At 41.9% G+C, this 18,184-nt stretch overlaps 1 protein-coding gene across 4 annotated transcripts in view; it reads right to left on the bottom strand.

Annotated features, from left to right (window-relative positions):
• Positions 1-14,494, bottom strand: part of ANKDD1B (ankyrin repeat and death domain containing 1B) — a 30,545-nt gene extending 16,051 nt beyond the window's left edge. For 3 of the 4 annotated variants that reach the window (XM_049795440.1, XM_049795443.1, XM_049795441.1), the window contains exons 1-6: positions 14,399-14,494; positions 10,568-10,671; positions 8,417-8,515; positions 3,383-3,481; positions 3,186-3,290; positions 1,314-1,412 (exon numbers count right to left, since the gene is read on the bottom strand). In XM_049795440.1, the coding sequence (XP_049651397.1) occupies positions 1,314-1,412; positions 3,186-3,290; positions 3,383-3,481; positions 8,417-8,515; positions 10,568-10,671; positions 14,399-14,474 (582 nt within the window). In that variant the 5' untranslated portion in view covers positions 14,475-14,494. The remainder of the gene's footprint in view (positions 1-1,313; positions 1,413-3,185; positions 3,291-3,382; positions 3,482-8,416; positions 8,516-10,567; positions 10,672-14,398) is intronic. The other variant, XM_049795442.1, reaches the window with a different exon arrangement.
• Positions 14,495-18,184: the final 3,690 nt, after the last annotated feature.

The following is an 18,184-nucleotide window of genomic DNA, read 5'->3' as shown; positions in this document are numbered from 1 at the left end:
TCCTACAAGGATGGAGACTACATCAACCCCCCAAGATCACTGACTTAAAGATTAATGGCCAAATCCAAGGTAAGTATATAGAAACTTGTAGTGGTTTTGATGCCAACGTCACAATCTTCAATCTCCTTCACCATCAGCACAATTTCTCACTAGCTAATGAAAAAAAAAACACCAAAAAACAACAACCAAACCACAACAGCAAGCAAATAAAAACACAGAGCAAGTTCAGGAAAAGCAGCAGGTTTTGAGCTAGAAGACAATGCTGGCACAAGAAAAAGTATGAAACTGGCTAAAACCAAACTGAAGCTGGAAATTAGGAGAAGTGGACCTTCATTTCTGAATGAACAGCTTTTCATTCACAGCACTTGGGGGGCTGGAGCGTGGGGAAATTCAAATCCGTTTTAAAAATTATGGATACAGTGTGCTTGCTCTTAGTGACCCAGGAGATGAGTTACTGTCCCGGCTTCTTACCTACTTACACTGTAGGATCACAGCATTGGCCTTCCATCATTGCTGTTTACCCCTTCAGCCTGTTAGATGTCAGGGAGAATACTGTCTTTTAACCTCTGCTGTTAAACTGCTTAGGCACAATAGAGCTCTGGGTTGCACTGCAACTTTTAAACTACCAAAAAAACACCACCACTTCGTGCGTGCTTACTTACAGGGTTCTATAAATGCAGTATCTCGCCATTTCACAATTTTTAATGTATTTATCCTTGCAATGCCACAGATGCAGAGAACTACCAATTTGCTCATTCCACAAATAGTTGAGTAAGGAGTAAGGAAATTTAAGGGTGGACTTTGAAAGTTACTTAGATACCTTAAAATGCAGTGTCAAAAGCAAACAAAATCAGATTGAAGTGTTAAGGCACTTCTGAAAAATCCCCATAGGTGCTTATTTGCATCCTGAAGTATTTAAACACCTTTGAAAAATTAATCATCCAGGACTTAGCAGTTACACACAGACACAGCCAAGCAGAGTGAAAAACTGGGAAATACAAGTACAGAGGCCGACACCTTAATCAGCAGACTTGCCCACTTCTCCCAACAGAGCAAATGCTAGTCTTGCTTTACATGAATTATTAATGCATATGGAAAAGTCTCTTGGCAATAAGACCAGAATTGCCACTGTCTTCCCTTAATTACTGAAAAATCATCCTTGTATATTTGTTGGTCCAATATATATCACTACCAGCACTGTGAAGTCTGTATAGCTTATTCACATTACTTAGTTGCATAGTAATTACACTGAAACAAAGTAATCCTTCACTAGCACATTTTCAGTAGTACTTCTGTGGAAAAGAAAACTTTACCTTATCTTTTTCATTTGTAAACATCTTCAGAGAAATCAAATTGTTTATCATGTCAACATGGCCTTTTTCAGATGCCAGAAGAAATGGCTTTTTACCTTTCTAGAAAACAGTTATGGAAAGAAGCACAGTGTTACTGAAGTAAAAATACTTTGCTTCTGGTTACTAGATACATGGCATGCATATGTGTATTCTGCATAAAAATGTATATATTGTATGACTAAGTAGACTAACAAAAAAGTAGATATACACAAAAAGAGTAAGAATTAAAAAAAAAAAAATGCAATATTTAGTTAGTCTAAAAAAACAGATTACACATCTTGCATACCCTGAAGAATATATTTGAAAAGTCTTCAGAAATAGTAACAAGATGGAAAATTTGCTCAAAACATTTAATTCTTAATTATTCTCAGTATGAAAATATTTATCAAAAGTCTAAGGATACTCAGAGACAGGCAGTAAAGGAGTTGCAAGATTTATTTCCATGGCGTAACACATTTGATCTGAATTCTGCAAGCACAGACCAGAACAACCGTATCTCAGAAGTTTCATCCAGGAGGCCCGAATCTAGTGCTGTACATTATGGGGGTTTTTTTGGTGGTGGTTAAACTAAGAAAAACTTCTCCAACTGTTTACAACTCAATTGCAGAAAGTTATCTTGATATAAAACCATACCACTAGTCAGACACTACCCGATAGTGGCCTATGTTAAATGTCTAAGAAAAAAAAAGGATATATATCAATAGATAAATATGAAGTAACCTCAACATAAAGAATATTCTTCTTCACCTTTCCTTTTCTAAGGCCTAAAACACACAAGTTTGTTTTGTTAAATTAAGTCTGTTTTGTCAGCCTTGCCACGTGCAGGAGGAATTCAGAATTTTGCACCATTGGGTCAATACAATTCAAGCCTCGAAAAAAAAGGATAGGGGAGCTTTGTTAGTTTGGTGACAGAGCCTGCAAAGAATTAGTTTACCTCATGTAAAGATAAAATATCTTACTTTGCTAAGTAAGCCTTCAAAGCAAGATCCCAACATTGTGGGAAGTAAAAATAAAACCACAGCAAACCTGATGAGGACAAGGCTCTGGCACTGTTGAAGAGTTGGTGCACCTCTCTAGGATGGCTGCACGTAGTTTTATGTTCTACATTGGTGAAATATACCCGTGTTGGCCATAACTGGCAAGTTTTGATAAGGGCAGGGGGCTGTGGGGGTGAGCTGTGTGGGAGGAGGTCAGAGACTGCCCTGTGCTGGTCACAGCCTCTTCCAGCTGGCTCCACAATGGACAAAACTGACGACACTCAACCCATGACTCATGTCAGCACTCAACCCATCAGAGAAGCACATGATACCTCTGTGAAAATGTGTTTAAGAAAGGGTGGTCACTGCTACGGGGAGGATGCAGAAGGGGAGATACAGGAGGAGACATGAAAGGATGCAAGAGAGGAGACACCGGAGAAGGTACACCTGCAGGGTGACTGCAGCCCATGGAAGAACACTTGCTGGAGCTGAGGAAAAGAGTAAGAAACAAAGAGCAGAAAAAAAAGGAAACCACTGTGGACTAACACCAACCTCCTCTGGCTTTCATTGCCTCACCGATGGGACTGAGCATCACGTGTATCAAAAGCAAGGGGAGCAGGGGAGGAGACGTGTCTCAAGTTCAGCTGGGACAGGCAAAGAGGGAGGAAAGCTGTTTTCCCCAAGTGCTTGTCTGGCTGGTTTTCTTACTTGTTCCTCAATATTCAAATCAGTAATTAAAAGTTTATATAACTGGCAATAAATTAAAATTCATTTAAATTCCCCAAGTCAAGATTGTTTTGCTCACAACAGATGCCTCATGACATCAAAGAAATAAACAGAAAGAAACATACTGTACCCCATCAGGCTTGTTCAAGTCATTCAGATGAAGATCTTGGATAAAATAATCAACTATTTTAACACTGTTGTTCTGAGCTGCAAAGTGCAGTACATTCATTCCTTCCTGAAAAACCATAAGCAACTCTGTAACAACAAGTTTGATTTTTTTCCAACACAAACATGTTTAGAGTTGGTAAAAATTTGGCATCAACAAACCTCATTCTTAGCCTTTTGATCAGCACCTGCTTTAACTAATTTTCGCATGATATCCAGATTTCCAGTCCAAGCTGCAAGATGAATCACGGTCAGGCCATGCTTCAAATAAAATGATAAAGGCAGAAATTACCACCAAAATATCTCATGACAAATTTCTTTATATCTTTTTGATTAATTCAGTGTATGAGTGGGTTCTGCTCTGCAGGCTCTTGGAAAATCAGTATTAACACCTGGCAGTGTGAGTGGGATTCATCTCACTTAAATTAAGCTAAATGTCACGCATCAAGACCTAGCTAAATGTTCAAGCTGCCCTGCTTGACAGAAGGTCTGGCATCTCCAGAGAAGGACTGTTCCCATTTTAAAATGGGGGGATTAAATTCTACCTGGTAATTATTCCCTCTCTCCAGAAATCACATAGATAGTTAGCACTGGGTGTGGTGGATGACATTTCAGGTGATGACATATAATGACTATATTTCCATGAGTGACCATAATTCCATAATTTTCCAGTTAGCCCTCTTCTTAAGGTTCTCTCTTATTCTCCCAAATTCTCTGAAAAGTTATTCTCTTATAGGAAACAAACAAACAAACAAACAAACAAACAAAACAACAAAACAAAACACAAAAAAACAACAAAAAAAACCCCGAAACAAAACCACAACTGTTAACTTCTTAGAGCCAAAAGGAATAGAGATAAGGAACTTCCAGTCGGTGTCTCCCATCTTGGCCACAATCTCTCTAGGTTTTTCACGTCTTCCTCAATTTGTGTGTACTGTGTCCAGGTGCAGCATCATAAATCATGGCTCATTGTGCTAAGTGTCAACACAAGAGTTTCATACTCCACCATAAAAGCACCTGGTCTAAGAGATGGAATCAGAGAAACCTAAAGGAAGCAGGAGGGATCAAGGCACTTCCCTAGCAGTTATAACCCTTCTCCAGTTTCTCCTCTGTAAATGAGGAATAAATAGCTTGACTCCCATCTCTAATGGAGAACAGGAACAGTTTTTACGCATGTTGATATAACACTCTGGACAGCAGGATGCTTGCTGTGATGGGGACTTCACGATACTTCTACTCGCAAACTATTCACTGAATAACAAAACAGTTCAGGCTGGAAGAGGCCTCTGGAGGTGACACTTCTATGGCCTCCTGCTCAAAGCCTATCCCACTGGATCAGGTTGCTCAGGACCTTGTCCTGTCAAGTTTTGAATAGCCTAAAGATTGAGGCTCCGCAAACTCTGGAAAATCTGTTCCAGTGTTTGACCACTCTGGCAGTGAATTTTCTTTTCCCCTTGTACCTAATTGGGACCTCCCATGTTGCAATTTGTGTCTATTGCCTCTTGTCCTATCACTGTACACCTCCGAGAAGAGTCTGACTCCGTCTTCTCTATATTCTCCCCTTATGGAGCTGTCGACAGTCATAAGGACTCTCCCTTACCATTCTCCTCCCAAGACTGAGCAGACCCAGCTCTCTCAGCACCTCTTCACACACCATGAGTCACAGTCCTCATCATCCTAGGGACTCTGCACCAGAATCGCTCCAGCTTATCAATGTCTTTACTGTATTGGGGAGCCCCAAACTGGGCACAGCAAGCAGAAATTGCAGTGGAAAACAGTGGAGGGCAATATGGAACATGCATTTGGTGCACAAGCTACAACAATAAAGCTGGACTTGGGCAAAATTTGTGACTGTGGCTCAGAGGTCTGCCCTGAAAAACCTTCCCAACTATGACCAAGGGGAAAAAATAACTAGACCTGAGAGCCTTATACAACAAGAAGACTAGCCTGGTGGATGAGGCGGGGGAGAAGTGAATGTTTATCTCAACTTTCATAACAGTTTTAACACTGTCCCCATTATATCCTTGTAGGCAAACCAATGAAGTACAGATGTAGACAAACAGATATGCCAAGGTGTACTGAAAGCCAGCTAAATTGCCAGGCCCGAAGTGTTCTGATCAGCAGCACAAAGTCCAGCTGGAGACCAGTTACTAGCAATATACGCTAGGCCCAGTACTGTTTAACATCTTCATTAATGACCTAAATGATGGGGCAGAGTGCACCCACAGCAAATTTATCAATTATATCAAATTGGGAGGAGTGGCTGATGGACCAGATTGGTGTGCTGCCATCCAGAGGGAACCTGATAGGCTGGATAAATGGGCTGACAAGAACCTCATGAAATTCAACACAGGGAAATGCAAAGTCCTGTACCTGGCGTGGAGCAACCCCAGGTACAAGTACTGACGGGGGGCCAACTGCCTGGAAAGCAGCTTGGCAGAGAACAACCTGGGTCTCCTGGGGGACATGAAGTTGGACATGAGCCAGCAATGTGCCCTTGCGGCACGTAAGCAGATGGTACCCTGGGCTGCATTAGGAAGAGCACTGCCACGTGGTCAAGGGAGGTGATCCTTCCCCTCTACTCACTGGTGAGACGTACCTGCAGTACTGTATCCAGTTCTGGGCTTCCCAGTATAGGAGAGACAGGCACATACTGCACAGAGTCCAGCAAAGGGACACAAAGATAATTAAAGGACATCTGACATACAAGGAGAGGTTGAGAGACTTGGCACCATTTATCCAAAGAAGGCTGAGGTGGGTCTCATTGTGCATAAATACATAACGGAAGGGAGTAAAAAAAATGCAGCCAGACTCTTCTTGGTGGTGTCCAGTGACAGGGAAAGAGGTAATGGGCACAAATTGAAGTACAGGAAGATTCACTAAAACATAAGAAAAACCTTTTCTTACTCTAAGGATGATCAAACACTGGAATCAATTGCCCAGAAAGGTTATGGAGTCTTCATCCGTGGAGATAATCAAAACCCGACTGGACATGGCTCTGAGCAACCTTCTTTTTGTGACTATGTTCTGAGCAGAAGGCTGGACTACATCATCTCCAGAGGTTCCCACCTCAGCCACTCGGTGTGATTCTGTGCATGGGCTGTTTGATAGGGAGGAGTCTAGGAGGAGAAAAGGAGGCACAAGGGTAGCAAAAATGTGGGTTCAGGAAAAGAAAAAAAAAAAAAAAGACAAGGTATGAAATCAGCTGGAGAACAAAAAAGGGAAGGATCTTGTGATGTCCACAGTCTTGTGATTGTGGACTCCTGCTGATGGTGGTCAAGTTGACCTGCAGACTGAAGCTCCCCCCAATATAGGAAGGGTCCATCTTGGACTCTCCTGCTAGAGTCTCCATCAGGTCCATGACTGAAAGACTTGGGATGGTAGGGTGGACAAGAAGGGATAACCTTGTACCTTGATATTAAGTGCAGAAGGACAAGTGACAGAATTGCAGCTTAGTAGTGTAAGATTTCTTTGCAGTAATGTAATTGTGTATCAACACTAATACTGATAATAAGCAATAGAATTGTAACTCAATCACTGCAACTTGGAGCGATGTAATTGTGAATTAATACTACTAACAATAGTGGCGTGTTTATTAGCCAATTAATGTATTATTGGTTCCTTAGAGATGTGCTGCTTAATCAATAAGCATCTTAACCATCACCATGATTTATGTCAAGTCTCCAATCTAAAGGCAGGAGTACCCAATACCTGCTGCTAACACTATTGTGTGTTTTTAATCAGCTTACTTTTTGTACTGAGAAATGCTAAGAATGCTTAAGACCATACGCTTATTAATACAAAAATTATGTCAGAAACTGAAATGGAGTAAGAAATAAAAGTCATAGTATCTTCATTCTATTTCTTATCAATTGCAAGATCAAACTGATTGCCAACCTGGCTTCAATGCACCCTATGAGGGTAATTAAAGGACCCACAAAATCTTTGGAGTCACCTTAGTGCCTCAACAAATCTGGAAGATAGCCACTGAAAAATAATTTGCCATAAAGAATAATTTACAATAGTTACAGAATAAAATTACTTTAACACTATAGGCAGTGGTACTCTGTGGAAGATCCAGGGATCCATTTCTTAACTGTAGTTATAGAGAGCACTACTACTTGAAGAAAACTGTCCGCTTCTTGCAGAACTACCCTATTAGCATTTATATCATAGACTATCAATTTTAAAGTGCTTCATTCAGGCAATGTCTTTCAGCTTGCAAGACAAAAGGGAAACATTACTTAAAACAGTGCAAGATTTGCTTAGGAGCTGATAGGGTCCGGAAAGATGGCCATATCTCTTCAAAGCAGCATGTGAGGTACTCACTGACAGGGCAGATTGGGAGAACATTTCAGAGCAAGTCAAGTAGCACTAACAAGGAGATGGTTACCTACGCTGCAAGAACATGCCCAAGCCAGAAGCTCCTTGGTAACTGGAACTGACTGGTCTCTCTCATCTTCTTTTCATTCCAACACAATGTGAAAACAAGGGAGCTTTCTCCCTCCACCCTCCACAACCTGGAATTTGTCTTACTTACAATGTAAACACTGCCGCATATGGTGAATAAGGGGAAAGAAGCAAACAGGAGAAAAAAAAGTAAATTATTCATCTATTTTCACTACTCAGCTAACTGGAAAACTCCTGGTTTGACTAGCCTGTTTATTAATAACATACCATACATTTGGTTTTAATACCTGAATCAAATCTTGCACTGTGGATCACCATCTGGCCCAATCAAATCAGCTAAACACTGCTAAACTCTTAATGTCCTGGAGGCTGTGGGGTAGCTGACGGCTTTGCATTAAGCTACTCACATAAAAATGGAGGGAAAGAACACAGGGAGTTACTTTCTGAGCTCCTAGTGACCCCCAGAGCTAATTTTTACTTTCAGTGATTGCTTTCATCTAAAGTGGCCAATGATTAATACACAACTATGACAGACAGCATATTTGCGCCAGTGGCTTCAACTACCTTTGCCCTCACCCTGGTATTCAACACAGTCAAAGCTCTGGGCAATGTGGTTTTCCTCTAACAATGTTTTTTCATATAAATGTATGCAGTCTTAAGACAAACTGAAGCATTTACAGCAAGCACTTAACGTTGCAAAATGGGCAGCATAAGGTAAATATCTACTTTTACTTTTCCCCTAAGATATTCCTATACTGTGTGATCAAAACATGTAAACCAGCTTACCTGATCCGCCATATCAACTCTAGCTTTGTGATGGAGAAGAAAATCCACCACTGACATATGACTTCTTGCAACAGCAAAATGGAATGCAGTGCGCTTCAGCTGAAATAAGCAAAGCTTTGGTTGTCAGGTCCATAATACAGTTCTTTTCTTTCTGCAGGTGATCAGGATTTCTAAATTCTCCAATTATTAACAAGCATATTTGTTAATATATATACGTTTGCATATTTCTCCCTCAACAGCCACACTTGGTCTTTGTCTGCACTTTTTTTGCCTTGGACAGAATTTAAGTATCAGTCTTGAAGATTTCTGACAGAACCAGAATGATTTAGTTACTTTACGTAACATCATCCCTTCACTGAAATTCACTGAAGTGTCAAAGTGGGATTAACTAATCATACTGCCTAGAGGATGTGCATGCAGAACAAGAAGCACCCGTGTTTACTATTTTATTATATGGTTTGATTTGAAAAGCTGAGGAGTAGATTTACACAATTAGATTTGCTTTTGGTATCCTCCTTGGTTTTGAATATATCTCTGCAATGCATGATGAGATTCCTCCCTCACTCAGTATTAGTCACCTTCCCAGACTGAGTCATTATCTGTGTAAATGAAAGCTTCCACCCTGCAAACAGTGAGTAATTTTACACAGGTGAATAGGTTTGATGCTTATCAGGAACACTTGATAAATTTTTCATTAAAGTAATTAATGGTTTGAATTTAAAAGGGATTGGTTAAATTGAATTAAACTTAATTGGAGAGAGTTTTGCTTCCAGTTAAAGTGAACATAACTGGGTTTAACACAAGGCACTGATAGTTTCCATACAAGGATATACAATTGATTTAAGCAATTAACTTTAAAAGTCAGTTTGAATTTGCTCTCTTATGCTTCTATGCAGATTGGCTGACTTATACATGTATTAGTTTAAATTTAGAGCTATATACATTAAAAGCATAAAAAGGTTGGATTTACGACATGCATTTATGCCAGAAAAAGCCTCTTGCACAGAAATAGTTCTATCAACAAAACTCACCTTTTGGCAGCCTTGCTTATTTGGCTTGGGAGTACAGAGGCAGGAACGATCACCATGAACAAAAGAATGGTTTGCCATTGTAACCTACGTCCCCCCTAGCAGAATTAATCAATGCACAACACCCACATAGTTACGCTAGTGAATCTTTGATACTATAGGCCTGATTTAAGGATGACAGAGTAAAGATTCAAACTACTGGACTGGAAAAGTATTTAGTTTAATTTTCTGAATTCTGGAAAGCAATAAGGAAGCAAGAACTATTTTTTAAGTGACTTCAGGTAATTGATGGCAATACTCTCATTGTTCAAGAGAAGTTTACTCGAAAGAAATTTTTGTCTCCATCTCTTTTTTACAAACAAACCAAGAAATGTATCTTCACTATCTCCTCAGTTCCCCAGGGGGGGAGGGAAATGCACATGGGCATGGGAAGCAAGCTTTTTCAGAACCCATGATTAAGTAACATGCATAGGTAGATGATTTATACATAGCCATTGAGGGCAAACTGTTCTCCACAACTCCCAGATTAATATCACGACCACTCCACGACTGTTGAACTACCTCTCATGTGGAACACAGCATTGTATTTTGTTACTGTGAAGTACACATCCTCAGATTTTAGGCCTAGAGTTGATGTCAGCATAAGAAATGCATTTTCATCTATCTAGGGTAAATCTGAGCTCTGATCTCAGTCTGGAGCCACAGAACGTGGTTCCATACAAACCAAACAGTAACAATTCACACTTGAGATTTGTAAAGCTAGCAGCATAAATTAATTCTCAAGGTGACTGTGAGATTACATCCTCCTGCTCTGAAAGATGGGGAACTGGAGAAATTAGTCACCCAAGTACACAAAGTATTAGAGCAGGGACCACAATTCAGAAGTCTTTAGTCCCCAGTGTGATGCACGGACTACTGGCTAAATGCAAAGACCTGTGAGTTACGCTGCAAAAATCCTATTGTCCATATTGGATGTGTGAAACGTTTCTTGATCAGGTCCTAGAAGGTACTCCCAGCAGCCTCACCACCTTACAGTTGATGGAGCTAGCATGCTGGGATTCCACCATGCATCCCCGAGGAGTCACATTTCAGATCAGCGATCTGTCAGACACTTCATACTTACAGTATCTACAGCATTTATGTTAACATTCTTTTTAAACAGCTTTTCCATGGTTTCCAAATTGTTCATTTTGGCAGCATATTGAAATTCTCTCTCATCTGGCAATACTGTGGAAAAACATGATGAAAAAAATGTATTACTAAAAAAATAGCCATACCCAACTTAAGCGACAATGATACTGTTCTCACTTTCTGTTATCTGTCCTCATTTCATATGTTATGAGAATAATTTGTTTCTCATCACAGAAGTGTTCCAGGATTACATTTTTCTCCTCTAGAGAAATCTGGCTGATGTTTCTAGTTTCAACTTTTTGGAACAAATAGAGGTAGACTTTTCACAGCGTGGATTACCATTATTTGCACTGTTCACAGCATCAAGAGTTCATTTATGAAGCTCTCGCCATCTAAATGGGTCCCAAAGTATTTTAAAGGCATAGCAGTGAACAGTACAAACTGCAGCATTTCTTTCCTATTCTTGGAAAACTTGCTCAGTTTAAAAACAGGACACACCACCAAAATACATAAAAATGTATAGCAGTAACCAAACGGTAAGACCCAACTGAAAAAAAACCAGACCAACCAGGAGTTTTACGGAGGGGGGGGGGGGGGGGGGGGGGAGAAAGGTGTGTACTTGAACTCAAAATTTGGTCCCAATGTGGAATTTACTATTAAATTGGGACCTTCCTTTAATGTCTCAACCCAAAAGTGAACATCTGTTTGGTCAGCCAAAGTAGCTGCAGCATGCATTTAGACACCTAATACTCAGTAATTTTGGAAAATAAAATTCCAGGGTCTGATAACTGGTTTAGCTAACTTAGAAGTCAGAGTTTTTCTCATGTTTCTACATTAACATTTAATTAATCACTTAGAAGAAATAAGTGTAGCAGTTAAATCAGTTGAAAAAATGTTAGTAGATATTTTTAATTTCCTAGGATATCACACTTAAAAAGTTAGTCACTTAGATATCTTCTGTCTAAAAAATTGTGGCCTGAAAGCCACTTGGCCAATGATACCACCAAAGAGGACAGCGCTCTCTGTTAACTAGATACTGCAGCAATTATCTGTTCCTTAGAGGCCTCTCATGCAAGCTCATCCTACGGCATTACATCTAAGTTCATTAACGGCCTAATGACAATACAGCTTGAGGCAGTATGACTGCAGAGCACACTAAGGAAAATCAGTATGGCATTCACTTAATTGCATTTTACATGTTACCCATGATTATAATCTCAGTGGGAATAATCACAGTTGTACTATACAAAATGAGCTAGAAATCAAACTGGACACTTGCAAAGCTGTTTCCAGATTTCCTATGACATTATCCAAGCACCTCAAAGAACAGAAGCATCCTCCCAAAATCACAGATCACAAATTACTAGCTTGTTTTACAACACAAGGGCACAGTCAAAAAAAAAAAAAAAGCAGTTGCAAATAAAAATGCACCCCTGGCATCTGTGACAGGGAGTGTGATTGACAGCAAAATCAGCATCATGAACAGGGATCTTCGCAGACTAAATGCTTACTTGTGCTTTTCATCGTCTACACCCTAATGAAGCATCCAGCAGAGCTTTCCACTACCTTGATTTCAAACACAGGTAAACCAATGGTCACAGGATACCTTGCTCAAGGCCAATTTGTGGCAAACGTGGCAACAAAACGTAGGGCACCAATTAGTTGCAATTAATTAGTTACAGTTAGGCCACATTCATTCCTACTGACTGCTGATGAACACTCACACAGATATCTTACATGAGGATGGAAAGATAAATGCTGTTGCATCTCAGAACATTCAGGAACAATCACAACAGTTTACTTGCACTGCCTTAAAGAAACAAGAGAAATTGATGTTTCTTTACTGTATCTGCATCAGCAAGGACAGTTTTGTTGTGGTTCTGACAAAGAATTAATAACTGATCTTTTTTCTCCTGTCCAAAAGTCATGAATTGTCCGTACGCTATTAAAAAGAAGACCTTTTGTTCTGGGCGTGATGTTTCTTAATACCTCTTAATTCAGGAGTTAATAGTAGTGGCAATCCAGACACACCACGGCACCGGCTTGCTGCACAACCTTTTGCTGCTTTTGCAAAACGATTTTTTTCACACATGAAATTGCAGGAGTATAGAGCTGTCAGACTACAGATTTATGGAAGCTTTCTGTCCAAGCTGGGATGTCCAGGATTTGGCACTCCTTGTATTATTAGCAATCGCTCTATTTTCAAGTCACAGCAGCAATCAATTATCTATTTGTGGCTGTCAATCTTTTTTGGGAGTTATGTTCTTTGGCTTCACACAAAATGTCTGGCTTACGGCCCTGCAAGTTATATCATAAGTATATGACTATATTTACATTATAACTATAAAAGTTATATTCAATTATTCTTTTGAGCTAACTTTAAAAGTAGTAATTTTATCAGTTTATTTCCTTTGTAGAGAGCCCTGTCTGCGGTGTACTGGACATCCCAACATTTTGCCCCTCTTGGAGGGGCAAGGAAGTAAAAAGGTGCAGAAAAGTGAATCACTTTGTTAACCTGAAAACAGAAAGTACTCCTCAACAGAAACTCAAGCTTTGAGGTACCTTCAATTTTTCTTTCCTCATATTTATGTCTTACTTTAGTGGCCCCAATCTGTGTTTCAGTAATACCACAAATAAGGATGGATGACTTCCAATGAAGTAAAAAAACTGCACCAGGGGTTTCAGTACTCGTAGACAGTGGAAATTCCTCCCCCTCCCCTTTTTAGTTTCCTGTTGTGGTATCCACAAGATGAAATCTGTCATTGTCTCCAAAAGCACGTGGAAAAAAACCCCAGGAATCTGAACTGGCTGAAGAGTTCTAAGCAGGCAGAATACAAAAATAATAAGCAATATTCAGATTCCAATGACAACAAAAATTATTTTCACTCTGTTGTTTCTAGAAATTAAATCATATGTTTAACGGTTTGGTAACATTTTCCATGTTTTCTCTACGCTTTCTCGTGTGTTACCAGAAAGAAAACGACTCGGGCAAAGCAGGTATTCTGTTAAGTCAGGCGAACCTTCTTCTAAAATAACCGTTTTCCGAGCCAAAGAAGTCACGGGAGAAACGGCCGCTGTGGAGTCCGACAGCGATCTTTTTCATTCGTTCCTACTCTCCGCCGGCCCTCTTGGCCGGCCCGGCAGCAGGCAGGACGGCTCCCGGCTGCCGCGCTGCCGTCGCAGGACGCGGCTGCGGCCGCGTTTGACGGTTCCGGCTCAGTTCCCACGAGTAACCAACCCCTTTTCGCCGACTGCGGCCCACGCCGGAGCGGGCTGTTCTTTCACAAACCGGCTTGCGGGGCGGGAGCCGGAGACCCCACCGCCGGGCGCGACCGGCGTGCCGCTGGGCGCAGGCAGGCCGGGCAGGGTCCTCGGGGTGCTGCGTGCCCCCGCAGCGGGGGTGTGGGCGGCCGGTGAAGCTGTCGACAAGGTGCTCAGCCCCAGGGGCCTGACGAGCGCCGGCGAACGCCCCCGGGCAGCTTCAGGGGTGAAGCTGAAGCGGGGCGCCGGGCGCTTCGCAGGACCTGTCTGTCCCTTGGAAGAGGGACGTGCCAAACCCCAGCTCCCCACCCCACATCCACTCCTCCGCGCTGATGTCTTTCGCCACGTGAAAAGCAGCTCGTGTTTAACCTTCCCCCCCCCCCCCCCCCGGCCCCCGCCCCCATTTTGTCCTTTGGTGGAGGCAAAAAGGGGGGTCGGGGTGGGCCCCGCCGCCCCGGCAGCCCCGCCGGGCCCTGGCACGCCGCCTCCGGGCCGGGCAGCCCGGGGCCCAGGGCCAGCGCTGCCCGCTGGGTTGCCTCGCCGCCGACCCCCGCGCACTCACGGCCGTCGTGGCTGGCTGCCGAGGCTCCCGGCGCCGCATCCTCCCCGGCGCGGAGCAGGCGGCGCAGCCCCTCCATCGCTGCCCGCGGCTCCGCTTCCTCCTCCGCCGAGGAGGTGCCGCGGGAGGTGCCCTGCGCTGACCCGACCAACCGGTTCGGGGCTGCGAGTCGAGCGAGCGGAGCGCACCCCGCCAGGCCCGACGCAGCTCGGCAGGCACACCGGCTCTTGGCCACGCTCTCCGAGAGGGAGAGGCGCGGGGCAGCTTCAGGAGTTTGCTTAAAAGAAGCCGGGAGATGAGTACGCAGAATTTCTCGATACGAGCTAGGCACCGAACGGGGTCATCCTTGCATCCTTCCCCCCACGCCGGTCCTCTCTAGCGGCTTGCCTTACGTGCAAATACCATTTGCAGCGACAAATGCACACGCAAGGCAGAAAGGCGTCCCTGTTCGCTTCCAAAGCGCTTACCAAATCCTCACACAAACAAGAGGCACTTCTGAAAAGCAAGGCCACAAGTACACACGTACGGACCCACAGAAGCATCGCCGCTTGCGTGGGATCCCCGGAGCCAGGTGGCTGTGTTGCCGGTTGCAGGGTAGCCACGGGGCTCTCCGCTGCAGGTCGAAGGCTGTTTTGGGGGGAAATCCCTCTTGCGAGTTATGCTTACTTCTGTCAACCAGCGTGCACTGGACTGGAAAGGGTGACTGTCCCCGCGACCCTGCAAGCTTCAGACAGCCTTGGGATGCGAGACTGAGGTGCTTCTGCCGTAAATTTGGGCAGAAATACGCACGTGCAGCAGCAGTATTGATCCAATCAGAAGACCCTTCAGGTAGACTATACTTTCATTTGCTTTTGTCCAAGTCCAGTCAAAATCAATACACATATCCCCAAAGGTAAAGTTTTTGTGACCTGACATGCTGAGATCCATCTAATCTACCTACTTCTCAATTTATCTTGAAGCCCACCGTTTACTTTGGTCTATTTAAGCCAGCGTTGATATTTCATTTCACACAGACAATGATTGCCCGAGACAGGGCATAAAAATTGTTTAAAGTGACTAGCCTAAATTTTACTTTAAACTCAGCCTTTGATGTTGCTAACATTTCAAAATAAATATTAGAAAAGTAGCTCCAAGAATGCAGAACTATCAGTATTCAGCCTTACACAAGTGAAGACACATTTGAGTTCCTTCACTATAATTTTTTCTTTGTAATTAAATTACACAGTCATCTTAACTTCCAAGATTATTAACACCCTACATGCCGATGGTAGAATTAATCTGAAAGACTCAAAAGAGTTTGTAAATTGAGCAAATATGGATACAAAAATATTTGCTCAGATTCTGCTTATCACACGAAGAGATTTCACAGTTATTCTCTCCATTAAATATTTTTGATACAGTCAGGCTGTGATGTGGAAGAATCTTTGCACTTGATACACCTTGGTCTGGTAAGACAGTTTCATGTACTGTACTTCCAGTAGATGAAAGTTACTCAGCTGAAAAAGACCTGAAAATAAGCCCAGAGTGAGAAGAACAAGTAACTGATTTAGCAGCAGCTGAATCATGGTTTCACCTCTCCTTGCTTCCTGTGAGTCAAATGTTTCAGTGAAACTTCTTAAGAATAGTTTTATTCTTGTATGGTGACTGGGCTAGTAATACAGACCCACTGTTCGCAATATTAATGCTCCTTTTCAAAACGAGAGACAACCGACAACTGTGAAATGACTAGGTTTGCCTACAAACCTGGCATCAAAGGAGGAATACATTTGCAGCTCATACAGAGCACAAGCTATAGTGTGAATCTTTAAACCAGGACCATAATTTTACATACAGTCTGGAAATGCCAGCTGTTAGTTTCCAGTTCTAATTACTATGATACAATACTATTTCACAGTGTGTCCTTGGTCTCCTAACTAACTTTGCCAGTACAGCTATACTTCATGTGCTCAAACTTTGCAAATAGCAAGTTTACCACATCGTCTAACCACTTCCACAATCTTGACTCTTTCAATGGGCCCCAGAACCCTGCAGAAAAGACTGGTGCAGAAACTAAAAGAGATGCAGAATCCAGAACAAAGGGCAGAGCAAGGGAGTACTGGAACATCTTTCTTGGAAACTGGAACCTGCCTTTACAGAGCTCTCTCTCTGCCAGGAACTCAGAGCATTTTTTAAATATTTAAAATAATAGTAGTAATAAATACATAAACAAGTAGAATCAATATAAAGCAAAAATGTAAGGCAAGACAAAAGCATGTGAAACAGTGCATAAAGAGGAAGAAGCAAAAATTATGTCCTGTAAAAGACAGTTAGATTTGAAGATAAAGTCAAGGTAGAGAGTATTATGTTTTTATTAAACTGTGTATTCATCTGTATTAAACTGTGTACTTTTATGGAAGGTATGAAACTCTGCAGGATTCTGAATCCTGTGGTGCATGGATTGTTTAGCCTGTGCAACTGCAGCACCTCCCAGTTACCCTTGTTCCTCCCCTCATGCCTTATGGCTACAGCTACCTGTTGCCACTTGCCTTTGCTTAGGAGTAGTAACCAGAACAATGAACTGGAGAGGCCCAGTCTCAACAGGTGCTCACATACACAAACAGCAATCAGAAAAGACACGGCAGAGATGCCCAGAACACCAGCCGGCCAACAAACTCGGGCACCAGCAGGCTGCTCCCTAGGCTCACTTGTAGGCATTATGATTCTTGAAGGCTCCAACTTTCTGCTTGGATCTGCATACTACCATATGTGAGACAAGGATGTGATAAACCATCCCCAAAATAATTCCAACATGGATCAAGCTACAGGCAGAGCAATTCAAGCCCAAACTCTGTCCTGCTGATGTTCCTGACTGTTACTGACACTTCAAAGTGGAACTTCAGCAACTCTGAGAACAAAACAGCATAAGCCAAAGTACTTAAAAATTCCCAATAGAGAAGTTTCTAGAAATAAAGACTATGAGACCCTCAGTTCAGGTAACTAATAATATTGGTCACCATGATACCCAACCACAGTAAGACATTCTGTAGGCAAGATACTTCAAAACTCAAAAGTAAATGAAGACATTACTATAGATAGCAGTAAACAGATTCAATAGAGAAATGCTATATGCTGTAAAACAGCCTAATTTTTTGGGTACTACTGAGGATTTACAAAATAAACTCAAGTTGTGTTCTCAGGGGGGTATCTCTGTGATTGTCCCACTTAACACCAAACATCCTCCTTACAGATAAATGCTTTGTGGTCATCCATATGCTGTCTGCATTCCTTTCTTCAAAAGTGGTGGAGAGAGGAATGTAAGAGATGAGAGAAATGTCATCCTTTTTCTCTCTTTTTCTTAACTAAAAGAGGAATTCAAGATAAAGTGTATATATATATATATATATACACATACCTTAAATAAAAGAGATACTTACACTACACAAAAATTCTCATCTGGTGCCAACCTAGGCTTCAAAACTGTGGATACAGTAAGTGTAGAATGGCTCACACACAGGCAGTAATTTATACATTAAGTTAAACACAGCTATAAAGAAATTTCCAGATGCTAATGAAAACAGATTTTAAGGTCAATTATATAACACACACACACACACACACACACACACACAGAGAAACGCAAAACAAAAACATTGCTTACACAGTTTTCTCCACATGAACTGAAACAAAAAACCATATCACAGAAGTTTATGACAATACTTAATTCTGTACTGAAGGCCTTCAGATAAAAACAGTAATAAATGTGGTATAAGAAACTATAAGGAATAGGGAAAAAAAAGGATTCTATTTTGC

Source organism: Accipiter gentilis, chromosome Z (genome assembly GCF_929443795.1).
Source record: "Accipiter gentilis chromosome Z, bAccGen1.1, whole genome shotgun sequence".
In the NCBI taxonomy this organism is placed as follows: Eukaryota; Metazoa; Chordata; class Aves; order Accipitriformes; family Accipitridae; genus Astur; species Astur gentilis.
Note: the sequence above shows the minus strand (reverse complement) of the source record. Positions and strands in the feature narration are given on the sequence as shown.